General features: G+C 44.9%; 1 protein-coding gene across 7 annotated transcripts in view; it reads right to left on the bottom strand.

Moving 5' to 3' along the window:
* Positions 1–17924, bottom strand: part of BCAS3 (BCAS3 microtubule associated cell migration factor) — a 470437-nt gene that overhangs the window by 246039 nt on the left and 206474 nt on the right. For all 7 annotated transcript variants that reach the window (XM_081172929.1, XM_081172926.1, XM_081172924.1 and 4 more), the window contains 3 exons: positions 14472–14596; positions 12172–12337; positions 9267–9367 (listed from right to left, as the gene is read on the bottom strand). In XM_081172929.1, coding sequence (XP_081029055.1) covers positions 9267–9367; positions 12172–12337; positions 14472–14596 — 392 coding nt within the window. The remainder of the gene's footprint in view (positions 1–9266; positions 9368–12171; positions 12338–14471; positions 14597–17924) is intronic.

Raw genomic sequence — 17924 nt, 5'->3', positions numbered from 1 at the left:
CGTCAAAGGGACACAAGTCAAAGGTGCCAATGTTCACTGACTCACCAGTTCAGGTCACCACATATTTCCAAGTGTGAAATTAGAGCAACCGACTCTGGCTTGTATCCAATGCTAGTCCTGCTTAGAGTAGCCTCAGTGAAAATAAAGGACACAACTGACTTGGGTCCATTAATTTCATTGTGTCTACTCTTAATTCCTCTGCTTCTAAGTTTGTGTTGAGCAAATAAACCCTATAGTTTTCTAAGGATTCTAAGGTCTTTATATGCAGGAGAACTAAAATCTAGTCCAGAAAGTAACAAGTCGGGCTTTCAATTAGCTCATGTTGACTTCTATGTCATCTTGACAATGATGATGCCTGGCTTAATTACTGTATCTAAACCAAGTCTAATTCTGGGAAGCAGAAGCAAAACTCACTAGAGGTAACATTTCATAGCAAGCTTTAAAAAAATGACATCGAAAGGAAGAACCGAGACAATATGAATATTTAACTTTCTGCTTGGACAACACAAGGCAATGTATATACATCACTCTGTTATTTACCAGAAGTTACAAAATGTTGAAATGTGGATAAAGCACCATCAGTTTCTTATTGTAAAAGCACAGCTACTATTTAGACCAGAAGAGGCAGACAGTGGGATTGGTTCAAATAGGGATAGTCTTCAAATAATGCCATAGAGATTCAGGGCAAAACTGAACATTGCCACCAGTACAACATGTGTTTCTCCATACTTCTTCCACATTACCGTGGGGCTTAAACTTCAAGCAGGTCTAGCCAATGTGCTGCCCTCCATATGAAAAATGTATGGAGATGTGTGCTCTCTTTTGTCCTTTTCTAGCAATGTGCAAGCGGCCACCCTAGCTGGGATTAAAGTCAACTGGTCATTCATAACCTAGACAGCCTAAGTCCCCTGGTTTGCTGAGATATCAGAGGACGGGTGGTGGAAGGGAAAAAGAGCCCCCCTTACCTCTTCCTCAGCGCAAAGGTGGATATGGATACCTGAAATATACCTTGCTCACCATGGCAGAATATTCTTCACAATACATAGCTGTGAGAGAATACCGGTTGCCAGATATGGGCCACTCTCAGTTCACATTGGGCAAAATGAGGTTCAATACAAGAAGCTGGGATGGCTCAGTTGGTAGAGCATGAGACTCTTAATCTCAGGCTTGAGCCCCATGTTGGGCAAAAGATTCCTGCATTGCAGGGGGTTGGACTAGATGACCCTTGTGTCCCTTCCAACTCTACAATTCTATTATAATAGGCTTGACCGTGTCACCTCACTGAACCTTAGAACCTTAGTTCTTTAATCTGTGGCTTCCAGGTGTTGCTTGACTACAACTCCCGTGATGCCCAGCCAGCTTAGTCAATGGATGATGGGAGTTGTAAACCACCAACTTCTGAGGGTCCAGGTTGAAGAGCACCACCCTGGACCCCCACCCTTCAAATCATCATGTTTCATGGTAGATAAGTCAACGTGGAAAGAGATCCTTGTAGAAAGCTTGAACCTAACCATGTTGTGGCACGTGGTGTCACATCTTAACACAACAAAAAGGCACCCACCCAGCACACACGTTTCAAGATCAATTGCTCACTGCAATACCTCCCAGCAGAGATTTAATAGTGAAGATATGTCGTGTAAGCTTACCAGCAAACCCTACAGCAAAAGTCAGGGGGTGATGGGGGTTAGTTTTTTGTTTGTTTGTTTTAACAAAATCTATATTTATATCATTACATTTCCTACGGTCGAGGGCAGCTGTAATTAATGGATTTCTCTCCTTCCTTTAATGCACTCATTTGTCAATTCAAAAAACACACAGCGGCCAATCAATTTTGATGTATTTAGTAAGCAATTTGTCAAAGAATGTTGCAGACCAGTTAATATATTAATTCTTGCCATCAGCCTCCTCCTAATTTCTGTAGGCCTTTTTCCATAAATTTTATATATCTGACCAAGAAGAATGCCCGTAAACAGAAGGTGCCCTTTCCATATGACATGATTATGGGAAATGGAGTGGGGTGGGGGAAGAACCCAACACATGATCTAAAGTTCGTTGTTCTTTTACTTGTATAATGGGGTTAGGGGGAGTATGTTACTGTGTGTCTGGGTGCACTTCAAGGTGCCGGTATGGTCGGAAAAACCCATTAACTGTGGAAAACAGAATCTGTGGCCCTCCAGAAAATGTTGGACTCCCTTCAGTCCCAATTAGCACGGCCAATGGTCAAGGGTGATGGGAGTTGTAGTCCAACAACATCTGATCCAGGGTTGAAGAACACTGTTGTTGGACTACAACTCCCATCAGCCCCAGTCAGCACAGGCAATGGTTAAGGATGATGAGAGCTGGAGTCCAACATTATCAGGAGGACAGGTTCCACATTCACATCCTTCACCCACTATACCAGGGGTAGTCAACATGGCTGGACTCCAACTCCCATCAGCCCAAGATGTTGATGAACTCCAACTCCCATCAGCCCAAGTCCAATAGTCAAGGATGATGAGACTTGCAGTCTAACAGCGTCCGAAGAGCACCACATTCACTACCCCTGCACTACACTGCACTGAATATAAGGTTGTTGCTTTAGATCAGGGATAGAACACATACTTGGTATACAAAAGGATCCAGGTCCAGTCCCTCAGATCTCCAGTTTGTTAGTTAGTTTTTGTAAGTAAGAAAGAATGATCCTGTAACAATAGATGCGCTAGACCCTTCTGTGCCTGAGATCATTGAGAACTGCTGCTGCTAGCCTGTGTAGACCATACCAGGCTTCATGGGCAAAAACTCTGAACTGATATAAAAAGAAGTTTCCTTTGTTCTTATGGTATGCCAAGATTCAAAGTGTATTGTACACAGTATAGGGAACTAGCCAAAACAGTCAGCTCAGGGGTCGTGCATCCGCTTTGCATGCCAAAGGCCCCAGGTTCAATCCCTGGCACATCCCATTAGAGCTGGGAACATCCCCTCTCAAAACTCTGGAAAGCTGCTGCCGGTCAGGGCAGACGATACTGAGTTAGATGGAGAAAAGGTCTGACAAAGTATAAGGCAACTTCCAGTGTTCCTAGAATAGCCTTGAGCAGAAGTGTGTGTGTGTGTGTGTGTGTGTGTGTGTGTGTGTGTGTGTGTGTGTGTTAAAAAACTACTCTTTATTATCCCCAGGTAGGTTACAATATGATAATTCTGCCTTCAAGTTTCTGCAGCAGATGTCACCAATCATCCCCCCCCCCCCGAAATCACACAGGTTACAAGCCCACTTCATCCCACCCTCCAGAACCACTTTTGGACACTTGCTCCATCCAGACAACACTGTCCTTGTTCCAGCTGTTCGACGCTGCTGTTGCAATTTTTTTATTTTAAAATCTAGATAAATAAATAAAACCATTCACTAGTATCAGTGTAAAGGTCACACGTAGCTAAATTCAAGCAGCGTGTGTGCAGGTTAAAATAAAATGTACAAATACGTTCTCCCTCTCGAGGAGCTGAGACCTTCCCCTGGCTGCCCGTGAATTGTCCAAAAAAGATTAAAGCGATGGGAGAGGAGGCTTTGGCATCAAGCTGTATATTTATAAACCTTTTGCCTCCCCCGCCGCCCCAAAAGTATACCCTGTGCGACCAGACTATCAGACGGTTCATTGTTGCGTCTGTCGGCTGATCGAGGGGTACCTTCTGTTAGCAAAGCACACAGAGTATTTCTTCAATGACCTCGGGGGGCAAAGGTCACTTATTATAAATGGATAATGAGACCTAATGCAGTGTTCCGAGCTCCGGACAAAGAAAGGGCTTATCCGTAGCCCCTTGCGGCTCGGACCATTCAAGCTTTTATTCCTCTCCTCCCCCCCAACACACCCGCCTCCCTGCTCCACCGCCGCACACTTAATGGAGCCAAACAATTGGCAGAAATGCTATACAGAGGGTCTGAAACCAAGAGAAAACGGCCTGCATTCTGAGCTCTGATAGACAGATACAAATCGCGACCCTGAAATGGCGCCAGAATCCCTTTTACCGCTCACATGGCAGACAGCCGCGGCCATTCACCCCCCAACTTCCCATTTAGCCATTTGCTGGCAATTAAACATACTGACGGAAGCGATAGCGCATCAAACCGCAGGCCGCCACGGCTAATGTGAGACCATTACATTTGCTCCTGCAGGTAAGCAGAGCATTTGTGTCTTAACAGATATTTCCCTAAGGGGGGGGAAGAGTAGAAGCAAGCTCAGGTAGGGTTCCTGCTCTCGGCTTCTGCCATCTTCTTGTATTTAATGGGATCTAATAGCCCAGGAAGTTCATAATGTGGCATAACTGATTCCTATGGCCATATATCAAGAGTGTGTTTTCCACGTGGGGGTTTCATTGCTTCTTTTCAAGAGCAAAACTGAAGGATTACTACGGTTATATTTATTTTTTTACATTCAGGGCTATTTTGGAAGAACAGTGTTCTAAAATCAAAGCACAGACTTCTGTGCCAAGCACCACCCGACACGGTGTCTGAGGCAATGGCATTGCAGAACTAAGATGAGGCAAGGGGATTCAGAATCATGTAAGGGTAGAGTTTGAAGGGATCCCAAGGGTCATCTAGTTCAACCCCCGGCAATGCAAGGATCTCAACTAAAGCATCCAGATGGCCATTTAATCTCTGCACAAAAACCTCCAATGGAGAAGAGTCCACAACAGGCATAGGCAAACTTGGACCTCCAGATGTTTTGGGACTACAACTCCCATCATCCCTAGCTAATAGGACCAGTGGTAAGGGATGATGGGAGTTGTAGTCCTAAAAAACATATGGAGGGCCGAGTTTGCCTATGCCTCCCAACTCCATCTCCCGTCAAAGAGCTCTTACTGTCAAATAGTTCTTCCTGATGTTTAGTTGTAATTTTGAGCGGAGCTCCATAATATGCATTGGAACCCCTACGAGCCAGAGATAAAGAGCCTCATGCTCTACCAACTGAGCTATCCCTGTTTGAAGGATTACCGAGACAGCCTGTGTGCATTGCTTTGCACATTAGAAAAGAACGACTACGAATGCTGAATATTATTACTATTAAACAACTTTGGCCCTGATGGAGTTTCCTTGGAAGACTCAAAAGAAAGCTGGTTAGGAACTAAGGAATTATTTTGGTTCGAAAGATGGAAAGCATTAGGCAAAATAAGCACAGCCACAGGCAGCAATTTAGCAAAGCCTTGTTTCGGCACATCGATCCCGCTATGAGATGGTGGGGTTTGGTCACCTTTCTTTGGGAGGTCCCCATCCCTCATGAAAGGCGCCATTCATGGAGGTCCGTTGTGGGAACATACATTCTTTTGACAAATGACTACTGTGTGGTGGGGCAGCGGCAGGGAAGGGGAAGGAAAATAAACGATGGAGGAAGGAGTTGAAAATGGCACACATGAAGCCAGTGCGGGTGTGCGGGTGTTGCCTCTTTGCTCAAATGCAGCCACTGCCAGCGTCCCACACTGCTGGGCATCCAGGCAGGGTCTTGACAAAACAGAGGTGTCAATCATGACAAGAAAGTTCCAACTCGAAATTGCAAGCTGGTCCTTTGAAACTTTGAAGGTGGTGTGGATATTTTATGCCAACCCTAACAGCTGACTCTAAAAGTCTTAGGTGCCAGAACTCACCATGAAATTGTTATATTAAGTCTCCAGGCGACTCGGGGCAGCCCTGCACAAATTCTGGTTTGACAATAGCTGCGTTTACGGCCTGTGGAGGTGCTAAAGGCTATGGCAAGCTGTCTCCCTAGCTGGTTTGGTGGCCACCCCTGGTTCTGGTGTAGGTCAAATAAATGCGCTCCCACCTCCCTTCTTCTTTTACATTCAGGCAGATGGCCAGGGCAACTTGGAAGCTTGGGCAATTGCATGTGTGTGCAATGGTAGAGGCCTTGCTGGAAAGCTTAAAGCCTGCTACCGCTACATGGGAGACAGACTGAAAAAAAGGAAATACGAATTGGCCCCATAGCTTGACCAATCGAGGCTAGGAGTGACTACAACCTAGGTGGGGTCGTAGATCTACAAAAAAAAAAAAGTAGACTTGCACACACTGGCTAGCTTCTGTTTTGACTTGAAATGTTTGTTTTGGGCTTCTCAGAAATATGTAAAGGCAAGAGACGGGGGGGGGGAACGGTGGCCCACAATGGCGCCCACCTGAGAGGTGCCAGAACTGCGCTCCAGTGCGCTCTGAGTGAAAAAAGCATTGCTTCTACAAGAGGCAGCACAGAGACTAAGAAGCAGGAGAAAGCTACTCAGAGTAGACTCACTGAAATTAATGAACCTAACTTAGTCTGAGTAGGATTATATATTGCATCTATGCATATTTTATGCAAAACTTCACTGCTCTTTTCCCACCTTAAAGGGTGAGAGGATGTTTACAATTCCTAAGAAGATGGCCAAGCTGCATCCTTCTGGCCTTTGGTCTTTTCTTCTCCTACATAGAAACATTTCGGCTTCTTTATGATGATTGTTTTCCTTCTCCCTTTAAGAGCAAGATTAATTTACAAGCCTAGCCCTCCTCCCCATAGCAACCTGCGCCAGATAGGGCCAAGACGTCTACCCGATACCATAGAATATTACGACGGGAGGCTTGCCATCAACCAAGCCGATTGGATTAAGCGCTTCCACTTTGCTGCCTGGGATGTAGAGATATTAAATTAGAGTCTCCACTTTTTCAGTTTTCACGCACAAATTAGCGTCTGAGAGAGCAAGATGAAATTTGCACATCTCAAGCCAAGAGTTCCCAAGAGAGTGAAAGAACACACAGCAACATGAAAACTCAGTCATCTGAAGGGCAGGATGGGGTTTTAAAAGGGGACTTCATTGGCAAAATGGTTAAGGTTGACAGTAAACAGAAAGGCACTATTAAAAGTGTGCAAAAATAGGCTGTTGGCGTAAACTGCTGCTAAAATGTCTACGCAATCAGCTTGCAAGGTCTCTGCAGTCTGAGTTCTAGTTCCTAGAAGGAGCATGTCTTCCCATATGACAACCAGGCCCCTTGGAAGGTTAAGATCAGCAACAAGCAAAATACAGTAACATAACTCAGTGCATCCATTCGCATTCCATACTGTCTCAAGCAAATTGTAGCCTTTTCTAAACCTCCTTGAGATCTAGAACCTGTGGAACTAGCTAACTCAATGTGGAAGCTCCCTTTTCTTACTGGAATTGATCCAAGTCTTTAGTTACTTCTCTGTGGTTTTTCTGTGTTCTTTTTGTGGGGGGAGGGGGGGATTACAGACTATTGAGCCTCTTTATCTTAAAAAAACTAAAACTGCTCAAAATGTTGCGGCTATTGTTATAGAATTGGAAGTCAGAAATTCTTGCTGATCCACCAGAGATCTACCAGTGGATAGGTAAGTAAGAAGATCCCTGCAGCTGTATCACGCCAAGCACCAAGCAAGTCCCGTCTATATTTATGAAATCAGATGTCAAAAGGCAGGGTAAAGAGGCGTATTTTCAGCATATGGTGGAAAAGGCAGAATGATGGTGCTAGGTCCACCTTTGTGGGGAGGGAATTCAACCAGTTAGGGGCTGGCTCAGAGAAAGCCTCTTCCTGGTTCCCATTCCCTGCCCTTCTGACGGCCCCCGCTGCTGATCTCGGCACCCGAGAGGTGACCCGAGCTATATAAACACAGGATCCCCTGCTCCCAGGCTTACAATCTGAACAGACACGACACAAAAGGAAAATGGATAGGGAGGAAGGAGGAAATAAGCAAACTCAGGTACAAACTCCTAGTCGTAGGATTTTCTAGTGATCTGCTAGGATGGCAAAGAGTTTGAGGAGAGGCAGAGCCAGAAGTTGCACCAACGAAATGGCCCTGCTCTCCTCTCCTCTGCTGCCAGGTAACAATTGGTGCAAGGTGGGACAAGCACTATTTCACACACGATCATTGTAAATGGAGTCTAACCCTCTCTCCCTGAAATAAAACAGAACAATCAACCCCTTTATTGTAGGATGAGGAGTGGGGAATTCCAAGCCTTGGAGGTGAAGGTGACCCACCAGACCTCTGTGCCTGGCCCTCAGGAATTTCCCCTATCACCCCTCCAAAACCCTGCTAAAGACACTCCTCGCATGCTTTTGCCTAGCCAGAAGGTGTCCTTAAACTGTGACTGATGCCTCTTGCTTGCCTGGATGAGGGATGGAGAGGTGTGTTGTGGTGTAGAAGCCTCTTACTATTGTGTTGCTGGAATGCACCCTACTATATAAAGATAGAGCGCAAAATATGGTCTGAAGCTCAACATCAAAAAAACGAAGATCATGGCCACTGGGCCCATCACCTCCTGGCAAATAGAAGGGGAAGAAATGGAGGCAGTGAGAGATTTTACTTTCTTGGGCTCCATGATCAGTGCAGATGGTGACACCAGTCACAAAATTAAAAGACGCCTGCTTCTTGGTAGGAAAGCAATGACAATCCTAGACAGCATCTTAAAAAGCAGAGACATCACCTTGCCAACAAAGGTCCGTATAGTTAAAGCTATGGTTTTCCCAGTAGTGATGTATGGAAGTGAGAGCTGGACCATAAAGAAGGCTGATCGCCAAAGAATTGATCCTGTTGAATTATGGTGCTGGAGGAGACTCTTGAGAGTGCCATGGACTGCAAGAAGATCAAACCTCTCCATTCTGAAGGAAATCAGCCCTGAGTGCTCACTGGAAGGACAGCTGGTGAAGCTGAGGCTCCAATACTTTGGCCACCTCATGAGAAGAGAAGACTCCCTGGAAAAAACCTTGATGTTGGGAAAGATGGAGGGCACAAGGAGAAGGGGACGACAGAGGACGAGATGGTTGGACAGTGTTCTCGAAGCTACCAGCATGAGTTTGACCAAACTGTGGGAGGCAGTGGAAGACAGGAGTGCCTGGCATGCTCTGGTCCATGGAGTCAACAAGAGTCGGACACAACTAAATGACTAAACAACAACATATAAAGATAAGTAGCACATCTGTTGCACCACCCACTTTTCTCTCTGGCCCCTTCCTCCCCGGGCACCCAACACCAAGAATGTCACCCATAAGGAAATGCGGGCCCTGGGGTGAGAAAGGTTTCCCTATTCCTGTTGTCTAAGACTACGTGCAAGTATGAAGTGGCACCAGTGAGGGAATAAGCATGCACATAATTTGAATCCTTTGTGGGGGTGCAGAACACCCTGAAAGTGCCGCAAGGGTTATTGACGCCAGACAGAGGAGCTGTTGCAACTACAAAGGTTTCAGTTCCCGAGGATTTGTTTCTCCTTTCCCAAACAAAGAGCCACACGGTCAGCTTCCAGAGGGGAGAGTTTTCCAAGTTACTTACAGCCAACGAGCAGATACTGGTAGCACTGCACGGAATCTGCGGCCAGGAGCAGCGGATGATTCAAGTTAAAGGGCGGCTGCAGTTCAGTCCACTGGGGAGTTCTGCGGAAGCAACACAAAAGAGTATTAATATTTAAGCTGGAAGAAAAATCAGCATCTGTGTCATCGCATCCGATTATTTATGCAAGAGAGTGCAGTGTTTATAATTATTTAAAGTCGTTTCGTACAAGCACGGAATATTATACACACACACACACAGATGGGAAAGGGGTGAGGAGTGGCCCAACCTGAAGAGAAGTTGTGAAAACACGCATGCTTCGTACATTACTCTTTCTGACACAGAGATCAATTTAGGAACAGGGGGAGCTGACTTCCACCAGGTCAGATTATTTGTCTATCTAACATCAGTATCAAACTGGCTTCAGGGCTCACAGCAAACAGGCAGCAGGTGATGGGAAAGAACTCCTGCATTAGTTCTGTGAATTTCTTGTTTAAAGAAACAAGTCCTCATGATCTGAGTGTGGATTTCTCCTACTACACACATCTTTATATGCAATTTTGCATAATATACAAATTTGTAATTTCCCTTGTGTAATCTGTTTTCATATGTTATTTTCAGTAATGTATGCCTTTATATACAAACTTTGCCTTGAGTACACTGGTTCTCAGGTGGTGGGTCAGGACCCAGCAGTGGGCTGCAGGCTGATCCAAAGAGGGTCGCAACAGGAGCACGTATGGTGAAAGATTCAGAAAGGGGTCCTAAATGTACGTTTCGGTTGAAAGTTCCAGGTCTGAAAAGTTTGAAGATACCCGCTCTAGTATATGCATTTTTGGTACACATTATTTGGCTGGAGAACAGCACAGCAAAATATGGAGAAGTGTGGATTTCTAAGTATGGCAGCCGTTTCAGTTTGCATATTGTTTCGAAAAGTGGAGAGATGCTGCTAGTCTGAGGAGACCCCTGTCTAGATGAACCAGTGGTCTAGTTAAGGGTGGGGAAGAAATCCAATTCGGTCCATGTTTACAGAAAAACCCATCAATTTTGCACTTTCTGAAACAATACGCAAACACAGCCATCCTTCAAAATTCACACTACTCTGAATTTTGTAGTTCAGTTCTTCACTCTTGTAATGTGTAAAAAAAACCCTCACATACTCTAGGGCTAAGTGTGCATAAAGATGCATATATCTGTGAAAATAACATGCAAAAAATGCATTATGTTGTGGAATCTTGTTTTGCAAAAATGGATACAATGGGCAAAATTGCATACAGAAATGTGGACATTAGAAGAAACTCAAACTAAAATGCTGATGAATTAAGACTTTTTAAACAAAATGCTTACTTGGACAAATGTGTGACATGAAGTCACTGAATTAACATATTTTTCTACTTTCCCCTTCATTGGCCGCCACAGAAACCCAGCAAGGGTTTTTTAAAAGCATGTTTCTGGGGGATGTGGGTTTGCCACTTCTGTGCAACTTCTCATAACTCATTGCTTAGGCCTGACCTGATCCTAACCCAGGGCACTGATGGATCATATGACACTGCAAGAACTAAGGATCTGTGAAAAAGAAGTTGTGCAAAGTTACAGAATATTGATCCGCTAGAATTCACAATGCCATTACAAGTTGCTTGTTTTGACAATAATGGCCCTGGGAAAGAAAGAAAGAAAGACAGTGTTGTCATTTTAATCAGGGCTGGCCTCTCTTCAATTGCTTGGCAAATCATGTATTGATTAGTCTAAGCCAGGAATAAGCCAGCACTGAAGAAGATTGGAGCCTACCAAACAGGAAAAAAAGAAAAGAAAATCAATTGAAAAATATTTTAAAATGTCAAAAGCACTGACAATATTTTCTCAGCAATCTTCCTTTGGTTTTATTCGGTAAGTCATGGCTAATTTCTTTAAATAGCCTTCACCCGCTTGGAAGACCTGCATAAGACAATTGGTCTAGTCGCTCGCTGCAGGCTGCGGAGGGCTGAGTTGGCAGCCCCTGGGCTTGATCAGGCCCACGGGACCTTTCTGTGGGGCCAATCTGTCTGCCTCCTTCCACTCTATTTTCCCAGTTAGGCTGGAACAGGGCAAAAGATGTCATCGCTTTGCACAGATTTCAGGTGAACTTGATGCAGAATAATTGACTATCATTATTATAGTTAAGCTCAGAGTACACACCAACGTGAGTAGACTCCAGATCCCCATATAGAATCAAAGAATTGTGGAGTTGAAATGGACAACAAGGATCATCTAGTCCCGTGGTTCCCAACGTGGGGCACATGCCCCACGGGGGGGGGGCAATTTGATTTTTTGGGAGGGGCAATTTGAGAATGAGTTAGACCAAGTTAATGGCCTTTTAGGCTTCCTCCACATGAATAGGAGTTCACTTTTTGGATAATAAGACATATGTCACTCGGGGTGGGAATCGGGATTTTAGAGATGCTTAGGTGGGTCATGGCCAAAAAAAAGGTTGGGAACCACTGATCTAGTCCAACCCTCTGCAATGCAGGAATCTTTTGTCCAACTTGGGGCTCGAACCCACAACCTTGTGTTTAAGAGCCTCATGCTCTACCAACTGAGCTATTCCAACAGCGGCAATATATATGTTGTAATTGGGAACATAAAAACATAAGAAGTAGCCTTATACTGAGTCAGACCATTGGGTCTGTCTAGTTCAGTAGACAATTTACCCTGACTGCAAAATTCAGTTTTTTTCCTGTGGCATGTGAGTTGCATGAAAAGGGAATTCCCACATACATTTTGCTCTGACACCTCCACCTGTGATTAAAACTGTGGAACGCCCTGGAACTGGATCCCCTGGAGGCTGCAACTTCTGAATCGGACCCGAGAAAAAGAACCTCTAACTGCAAGCGCAAAATGAAGCAGGAGCAGAAGTTAGGAAAAGGAAGGCTACCTAACAAGTGTCCAGCTGGCCCTTGGACAAGTCACCATTTCCAATGGGGTGTCGTCGCTTATCTTTGGGGCAGTGCTGAGGGGCCGCGGTTCCAGCACATGCTCCACCAAAGTACCGTAGCAGCTGATGATGTAGAGAGACTCCACGACAAACTGTTTGGACTGATCTGTTGGGGAAGAAGAAGATTGAAAAGACATTGGGATTTCTTTTATTCATTAGCAAATGCTACGCAACCACCTTCATCCTCTAATGTAGTGGAGGGTGGTCTGTGTGGACGAAAGGGCCACAGCCCCACCAATCTCAGCCTGCCCTCGCTCAGGCCCCACCTGCCTGCCTTCCCACATCCATTAAGTGTTTTGCATACTTAATAGCAACAGAAGTAACTAGATTATAATATTGTGGCTATGATTTGATAGAAGATACAGTGCAGGAGGTGAGAAACAACAACTCCATAGAAAAGGGGATGGGAAGCCAACAAAAATAAGAGAAAAGATGAAATTGTGTTTTGACTGTATTCGTTCAAAATGTTGAAACTTAATAAAATATAATTAAAAAAATATTTTGTATTTTTCTGTTGTGAACCACCCTGCAAACTTTGGATGAAAGGTGGTATATTACTACTACTACTACTAATAATAATAATAATAGTAATAGTAATATGTATAGGATTGCACTCAGTGATCCAGCTCATGTTAATATCGCCTCTCCCTTTCTCACCACCCTTTTTGTCTCGACCCCCTGCCAACGTCTGACTGCAAGACTCTCAGGGCAGGGATCTGACTTTTTTTTTCTTTTTTACTTTTGCTGAGGATATTTTGCAAAGATAAATAAATGCTAAAATAAATGCTCCAAAGACTAGATTGTGAACAGTTTGCATTATCTGCTTTGTAAAATTTCCCCAAAAAAAGACAAGCACAAAGTTCAAAGTGTGCAAGCCTTGGGCTCCTTACAAGATTCTTTTGGACCCAGGAATTCCCACGGTGAAGGGCCATGGGAGAACATCTCAGTGGGAGAACATCTCTTCTACATGCAGAAGGTCCCAAGGTCAACCCTTGACACTTCTAAGCAGTGCTGGGAATATCTCCTTGCCTGAAACCCTGCAGAGCCACTGCCAGTCAGAGCAGATAATCTTGAGCTATATGGATCAAAGGCAGCTTCCAATGGATTCCAGATATTTTCCTTCCCTTGCTTGCACACTGTTGTGAGTGCTGCTTTGCTTTTCCTTCCTTCTGCCACCATGATTGGCACTTCTCCTCTAGAGCCAGAATTATGGCAGCGTCCACAAACATTGCTGAGAAAGGACCATAGCTCAGTGGCAGAGCACTTCAAAAGCTGCCTTATACTGAGTCCATCCAGCTCAGCATTGTTTGCACTGACTGGCAGCAGCTCTATGGAGCTCTGGATAGGGGAAGCTCCCCAATTGTGTTGCCAGTGACTCAGCCTGGGATTCTTTTTGCATGCAATGCAGATGCTCAACCAATGTGCCAGGGCCCTTCCCTGAGTTAGCATGACATAGTGGTGCTCCAGATGTTGTTGCGCTCCAACTCCCATCAGCCTCAGCCAGTGATGATGGGAGACATCGTCCAGCCACATCTGGAGGACCAAAGGTTCTCCATCTATGCGTTAGAATGTGGGACTCAGAGTGAAGGGGTTCAAGCCCCACACATTGTGTGAGACCTTAGGCCAGTCACTCTTTCTCTGTCCTAGCCTAACCTACCTCAAAGTGATTGGGAGGATAGAAAGGCAGAACACCTAAATTAGGAACATAAGGAGCTTATATGGCGTCAAACGACTGGTCTACTTCGGGGTTTCCCAAACTTGGGTCTCCAGCTATTTTTGAACTACTGTTCCCATCGTCCCTGACCACTGCCCCTGCTAGCTAGGGATGATGGGAGCTGTAGTCCAAAAATAGCTGGAGACCCAAATTTGGGAAACCCTGGTCTACTTCCTTCAGTACTATCTACATTGATTGGCCCACAAGGAATCTTTCCCGGCCCTAGCTGGAGATGCCAGGGATTAAACCTTGGACCTTCTGCAAGCAGAACAGATGCTCCACTTTCTCTATGGAATGAAGCTGCTTCACATGCAGAACATCCCAGCTCAACCCCCTGAACATCCAACTAAAAGTATCAGGTAGTGAATAATGGGACTTCCTTCTGGGTGCCTGAGCACCTGCACTGCTACTTCCAGTCAGAGAAGACAACACTAGGCTAGATGGACCAATGGGCCAAGCCAATATGAAGCAGCTTTGCACTATAGAGTACATATTTGTTTATGCATTGTTTTCTGAGCTCACAAACCTTTCTCCCTTTTAAGACCTGGATTGCTTGCAAACCACGACCTCGACGACCCGAAGACGGCAGCCACACAGAATTCTCCTCCCACTGATTTGCTGGGTGAAATTTGTGGAGCTGGCTTGCTTTTGCTATGGAAAATAGAAGGTGGGAGGGAAGGGGGAAGAAAAAAGATCAAAGTCTAATTATTATCAAGGAGTCCACCGGCATGAGTTTTGCTTGAGAGGCAATACAAAGCTATAGGGGACCTGTTTTCTCAGAACTATGGAGAATCAATAAATCCTACAGACAGAACAGTGGCTGTTCAGCATTTCAGAAATGCAAAATTAACGCGAACCTTTCATAAAGCAGAAATAGCTTGATTGACTGCTTGCTCAGTGGGTATGGCAGAGATCGGCGACTAACGGCCTTGAGGCTATCTCTTCTCCTTCCCACCCCAGCCCTGGCAGCCGAGCTAGAGGCAGCAGCAGCAAGGAGGAAACGACAGCTTTGACCTTAGCACTTGCTAAGAATTAGCACCTGACAAAATGAGCTCCCCAAATAATGGCATGGGCCAGGTTTGGGAAGAAGGGTAGAAAGGCACTGCGTTCTGAAGTCCCATGGTACAGTTCCACTGCCGTGTCTAAAAGCCACACCAAGATTTGGGGGGGGGGGAGAATATGAATGAAGCATGTGGATTGAAACAATTACTTTCCCCCCACTTCACTGAAGGCTGACTTTGGGGATTCTGCATTACTATTAATCCAGTAGGTTGTCCAGGGAGGTTCTTAAGAACCGAGTCCAAACTTCAGAGGGATTTGGGCTCAGGCTCAAAATGGGATCAGATACTTCCAAATTGGGGAAATTTGCTTCCAAACGCCCAGCTTCCAGACTTCGGCATCTTTCTTGCCTGCAGGTGACTCCAATCCCCCAACCTACATACTTACAACATATTTAAATACCCAACAGCAAACCATCAACTTTTATAGTAAGGGAGCACAAGCCAAGGTGGAGAAACATGCAGAAGTTACAAGGAATGGAGACAAAATCCACAACAACAAGTGAGAAGCAAGCATGCCACAGACAATGACACCTAGAAGCACTCCCTGGTGCCAGGGCAGCAGAGGGCATATGCCATATCCTTGCCTGTTCATATTTTTTAATAAAAATAAAAATAAAACACTCCTTTGTCTGTCTTGTCCGGGAACTTAAAACCTGCCATCTGGACTCTTAGTTTGGTGCTGGAGTTGGAAGACTATTCTGTTTGGTCTGCATTTTGATGTGAAACTGATCTAATGGCGCAACTCCTGTGGCTAATACGTGGATTAGAATGGAATTATCTTTTGGGTTTTGTCCTGCTCTGAATTTTGCAATTCAGCTCTCTGCCCCAAAAACGAAGTGCCAAAATGTGTTTTTAAACGATGTAGTTTTTAAAAGGATAAAGTATGTTTGAGAAGGGTTGCATCCAACATAGCACTAAGTTATAGTCGCTTAGCAGTGAACTATTTTCCGCTGGTAAAATGTTCTATGCCAGTAGAACGTTGTGGCACAAGAGAATGCATGAGCAGGTTGCTGGGAACTTGGCTGCAGAATATATTGTGCAATCTGTTGCTTGAAACTAGTGAAACTACTGCCTTGGATTCTTCTGTTAACATTAAAACTCACCCATCTGCCAGTGCAATAGTCCCTGCAGTAGCAGACAGAATGTTGGATACTGTGTACACTGTGTGTACAAGATAAAATACGTATTGAAATAGGTATTTTGTTGTAGCAGCATAGCTAGAAATTGCCAGGAACAGGAGAACAGCAGAACACCTCTCCCTTAAGGCTTGGTACAACAGAGTTTAGCAACTAGCCTTGGTTGATCTAGGAGAGAAGGAAGGTATGGTGGGGGGGGGAATCAAAACTTATGGTAAATTTATGGTATTTGGTATCCTGCTGTTCTATTTGTTAATAAAAGTAATTCAAATGAAAGACACCCACCCTGTCTTCTCTCTCTTTGGTACAAAGTTCTGCTCTCCTCTGATGTCTCAGCAGCACAACAGATACCCTAAGCTGTTTTTGTTTTGTTTCTTCTGCTATTGTAAAGAATGATACTGTTGCTATAAATTGACATTTCTGTTATTTGAAAATGACAAATGCATGGAATACATATTCAAGTACGCATTTGAATTTGAATCTTCATATATTTGCATTTTTAAAAGGAATTTTTTAAAAACACCAGATTAATATGGAAACAGGCAGAACAGATGTATGGGGGGGGGGGAGACATGGAAAACTGTAACAGACTGATCCCTCCATCCCCATGATGCATAAGCTGAAGGCAACGTTGAAGTGTTCAGCTGAGCGATAGCTGTTTCCTTTAAAAGTGTTGCTAATGGGAGGTTGTGACTATGTGGTGTCAGAAAAGGTGTTGAGCACTGGGGGAAAGAACACCACGATTAGGATGAAAGTATTATGGATTATGGATGGAAGCAGCTGGAACCAAGTCCCTGGCTCACTAAACAAGAGGTGGTGTGGAGCGCTCCTTGAATGACTGAAAGTAATATAATTGCACCAAGCTGAGAAACTGTGCATTTTGAAATGTATCATGCAGGAGAATTTCACACCATGGGCTGGCCAGTGCTCATATAATAGGAGAGGGGAGAGGAATCGTTTTAAGCCTGAGGATTGCATTTCTTCTTGGGGAACCTTCTAGGGAGCACATGGTAGCAGTGCGTAGGGCTGGAGCAGAGAACTAAAGGGAAGTGTTGTATTTGTACAACAGGCTAGTACACACACACACACACACACACACACACACACACACACCCTCTCTATCCTCCACCCAGGCAGGTAAAATGGCTTTATCAGAGTTCAAGATCTACAAATAAGGCAGGACAGACAAAACCTTTGCAGAATGAGGGCCAAATTCCTTGTGGAAAACTGTCCAAGTCTCTGCAATCCAGTGGTGAGGACCAAAGGGAAGAGTGGGTGGAGCAATGGACGTGATTTCTATCTTGCAGGGCAGACTTCAAGGGAGCCTGCAAGGTTTCCTGCACAGGCCACAAACATTTCTTCATCCAGTCAAATAAAAGCATTCTCACAGTTCTAGGACACATTCCAGCCTAGCAAGAATCACTTGAGGGGATGGGGTAGGGCCAGTGACAAACATAGTCTGAGATGGTGGCAAAGTCCTGAGGCCAGGCAGAGGGGTCTGGGGGACACCATTTGGCCCTGTGTTTGGCCCCATTTCCGCTGTTACGGGGTAGAGGTAGAGAAGAGGCCCTTAATGTAAGTCACAGGCACAACTTGCTGATTCTGGTTTTAGCCAAGTCATGCCCACCTTTGTCAGCCTTCCTTCCTCTCTGCACCCCACCCACTCTCCCTATAATTTCGGGACTGGGACCAAATCTACCATCCACTTTGATCCTTGGAAGAAACAAACAAAAAATCCTCCATGTTGGTAGAGCACGAGGTTCTTAATCTCAGGGTCATGGG

This window comes from Podarcis bocagei, assembly GCF_964188305.1.
Source record: "Podarcis bocagei genome assembly, chromosome: 15".
In the NCBI taxonomy this organism is placed as follows: Eukaryota; Metazoa; Chordata; class Lepidosauria; order Squamata; family Lacertidae; genus Podarcis; species Podarcis bocagei.
Note: the sequence above shows the minus strand (reverse complement) of the source record. Positions and strands in the feature narration are given on the sequence as shown.